Below are 3,896 nucleotides of genomic sequence, written 5' to 3'. Positions count from 1 at the left end.
GACCACCTAGATGACATGCTGGCCAGTTGTTCTTGGCTGTTGGGATGCTGCGGACCCCAGCCCTGGCACGTGCGTAGTCGTAGTTGTTTGCGGGAGGTGGCGCCATGTCTCTTCGCGTGCGGTGTGCACAGGCCTCACAAGATCAGCGCTTTACCAGAGGACCCAGCAGTTTCGTCATCCATTGCTGGTATGAAGACTGTACAAGTATTTTGATTTAGACGTTTGCAGAATTGAAGAAGATCATTGCTGGTACTTTCGATGGAAATGGCACTCTGGATTGCCCCCAGGTTTTCCAGCCACTTCCATCTCTTAACACGGTCCTCCGACCATGCCCAAACCAAGAGCTTGTTGTCGGGCAACTTGCCCCACTTCATCCGGTAAAGACTCAGACAACGCTATCCCTTCTCGCGACGAACATTTCACCCAATGATCTTGCTTTCGACGCACCACGACGACTGGAAGTGACTCCTCTGAGCAATGTCAGAAGGCGGCGGATCGAGCAGCGAGCAGGCAGACCGTGGCCACGGCCCATGCATGCCCACGCATGCCCACGCATGCCGTTGCGTCGAGTGAGAAGATCAAGTCAGTAGTAGATCGGTTGGTCGGTCGACAAGCGGCAGGAACTCGCCGAGCTTTGACTGAAAAGATCAACAAGTATAATCATCTGGTTTCTTATTGAAAAACAAAAACAAAATATATCTAGAAAAGATCAAGGTCGTAAGATCAGCTTCTAGATCTCTAAGTAAGGCAGTCAGTCTTAAGGCTCTATAGCATAGCCTCGTTCAATTTGGCGGCTTTTCTTTTACAACCACCCTTTTCTACTGACATGGCAAACATACACACGTTGTCAATATATCAATATAGTCATAAATGGCGCCTCAGAAGCATGAGTTCGATATGGTTAAAAAGCAAGCTCGACAAAAGAATATTCCGGAATCGGATTCAGCACAGCATACTGACTGCATAGTAAGCACCCGACGCTAACAAGCCTAGGTGGGGATAGGGATAGGGCATCCCTCCCAGGCCTGTCAGGTCTGGATACCTGGGTACCTAGGCAGACGTCCCACTAAATACAGCCTACCAGTACCTACCTACCTTAGGTGAGATACACGCTAACGTCATGTACCTCCTAGACCCCGCCATCCATGTGATTGCCCTTTGTGACCCAAACCTGCGCTGCTTCATAAGCTGCATCATCAACCTCAACACCTCAACACCAACACCTGGCAGGCTGGTAAGGCTCTGTCCTCTCTCCCTACCTTCCACCAATCTCCAGTATCTTATCAAGATTATCTCTCCTCAACTCTTGGTTTGATAGACACCTACACCTATTGCACCCAGCGTCTCGTTAAAGCGAAGATGAACATCATCTACTCGACCGTCAACACGCTCCGCGACAAGTACACGCCTGTGACGCACACGTCGACCTTCCGAAAGACGGGCCAGATCACGCCCGACGAGTTCATCGCGGCCGGCGACTACCTCGTGTTCAAGTTCCCGACCTGGGCGTGGGCCGACGCCGACCCGGAGAGCAGGCGCGTGGGCTACCTGCCGCCCGGCAAGCAGTTCCTGGTGACCCGCAACGTCCCCTGCCACCGCCGCCTCGATGCAGACTTCGCCGGAGATGCGGGCCACGAGGAGGCGCTGGTGGGCGACGGCGACGACTTCAAGGGCGCGGGCGCGGGCGCAGGGGCCGGGGCCGGGGCCGGGGCCAACGACGACGAGGACGGCTGGCTGCGCACGGGCGGCCTGAGCAGCTCGCAGCCTCTCAAGGCGCGGGAGGTGCGGACGGTGGACGACGCAGGCAACGTCGGTGATGGGGGATTCGTGGACGACGATGACATTCCGGACATGGAGGACGAAGACGACGACGAAGCCATCATCAGAGACGCAGAGGGCGAAGGCAGCAACAGGTAGGCGAGCGGCCCTCGATGACGTTGCATTGCATTGCATTGCATTGCATCGTGTGGAAAAACAAGTGGCTAACTTTCTCTCGCTGCAGCGGACGCCGAACATATACCCTCTACATCATGTACTCGCCGTACTACCGAACACCGCGACTCTACATGTCGGGCTATCTGCCGAACGGCCAGCCACTTGCTCCCCACCTCATGATGGAGGACATTGTCGGCGACTACAAAGACAAGACCGTCACGCTGGAGGACTTCCCCTTCTTCGCCAACAACATCAAGATGGCTTCTGTGCACCCCTGCAAGCACGCGCCGGTCATGAAGACACTCCTCGACCGGGCGGATGCAGCCTTGAAGATACGGAGAGAGAAGCTCAAGGCTGGCGTCGTGACGGGGGGCCAGGGCATGGAGGGGCTGGTCGACGAGATCAACAAGCTGGACGTGTCTGGCGTGGAGGCTGCCGCGGACAAGGCGAGCGAGAATGAATGGGAGGAGGTGCAGCATGAACCTGACGACCAAGAGGTCGCGATTAGGGTGGATCAGTACCTCGTTGTCTTCCTCAAGGTAAGTTCGTCCCCGGGATGGTCACGGTCAAGATTCTAATCGCCATCACAGTTCATTGCCAGTGTCACGCCGGGCATCGAGCACGACTTCACAATGGGTGTCTGAGCGGAGTATTGCTGTGTTGTGTGATGTTGGGGTTTCGGCTTGGAGTTTATCACGGCGTGCCAGATAGATTGGTCCGCCGAGAGCACTTTGCTTTGGCAGGGGACTTGACCTCTCTTTCTTTGACAAGTAATGCGATTATGATTATGACCGTATGCGCCGGCCATTCATACAACCATTTTCGAAACTGGTGTCCTTTGTGATACTCTCTCTCTTTATATTATTAAAGCGGACTGATACAGTACAGTAATGTCCAGGTTCGCTGTCCATTTTTGGATGTTGAAACGATATCTCGTTTGGGTTAGTGTGGGGTTTAGACAGTGCGTAAGTCAGCCATGGAAGTACAGAGTAGAATACTGTCCGAACCTTGCCTTCGTCCATTTCCTTCTTCATGAGTGGGCCGGTGCTGCCGCTGCTTTAAACTGTGCAATGGGTGTGCAGTGGGTGTGCGGTAGGTACTCTGAGTGCTGGTGATGGCGCTATTTGGGTGCCTCAATTTGCCACCCTACTAGGTAAAGTTGCCGGAAAGCCAAAAATAGAACCAGGCCCTTACATGCCTTTCCTAACCGACTCACCAGGATCAGGCCGGCCAGGTCCGTGATATCGTGTGAGAACTTTCTTTAATTACAGAATGCTCCAATGAGGCGACAGGTCCGGCGAGGCTTTATCTAGAGTTAGAAAGCTCAATAGATGTTAGTCTTGATTTTAGGCCTCGTCCGACAGTCTCTCTCGAACTAGAAAGCTCAAACGACGCTTCTAATCCTAGGTTTCTCGTACGAGAGTTTCTCTAAAATGAGACAATTCAGAAAGGCCAGCACGATAATGTGAAATTCGCTGTTATTTCAGCTTTCTAAATCGAGAGAAATTCTCGGACGAGAGACCTAGGAGTAAGATTGTCTTCATTGAGCTTTATTGGATGAGAAGCCTCGGAGAAGCATCCAGAAGAATCAGAGTGGAGCTGGAGCGGCTGAGCCGGGATGACTTAGCTTGGTTGAGGGTGGTTAAATTAGTTTCCCTTGCCAGAAAAACAGCCGGTTTGCAAGTAACAAGTTGATTTATACACGGAGCAAAAAGATCCAAAGTCACCTGCAGATAAGATTAGATGGAAGCGTACGGGCAACCACGCTAGCTGAAACACCGTGATCTAGAGCCATAGGTACTGGATCATCAGGGCCGTGGGCGATCTAGTATTTTTATAAGTTCTGTATAAAGCCACGCTCATGACTATACCTGGAGATGAAAGACTGGCTCTTAAGCTATCAATATCTACTATAGTTCATTTGTACTATTGGATCGACTTGATCACGATCAATTGTTTTA

At 52.3% G+C, this 3,896-nt stretch overlaps 1 protein-coding gene across 1 annotated transcript; it reads left to right on the top strand.

The window, feature by feature from the left end:
* Positions 1–1,359: 1,359 nt before the first annotated feature.
* On the top strand, positions 1,360–2,579 carry UCRPA7_4044 (putative autophagocytosis protein; the record flags this gene model as incomplete). The annotated part of the gene is made up of 3 exons (XM_007916600.1): positions 1,360–1,913; positions 2,003–2,474; positions 2,526–2,579. The coding sequence occupies 3 exons, from the start codon at positions 1,360–1,362 to the stop codon at positions 2,577–2,579; spliced, it is 1,080 nt and encodes a 359-aa protein (XP_007914791.1).
* Between the last annotated feature and the right edge of the window lie 1,317 nt (positions 2,580–3,896).

Source organism: Phaeoacremonium minimum (genome assembly GCF_000392275.1).
Source record: "Phaeoacremonium minimum UCRPA7 unplaced genomic scaffold PA7_03_scaffold_315, whole genome shotgun sequence".
NCBI classification, from domain to species: Eukaryota; Fungi; Ascomycota; class Sordariomycetes; order Togniniales; family Togniniaceae; genus Phaeoacremonium; species Phaeoacremonium minimum.
This window is presented reverse-complemented; position numbering and strand designations above follow the sequence as displayed.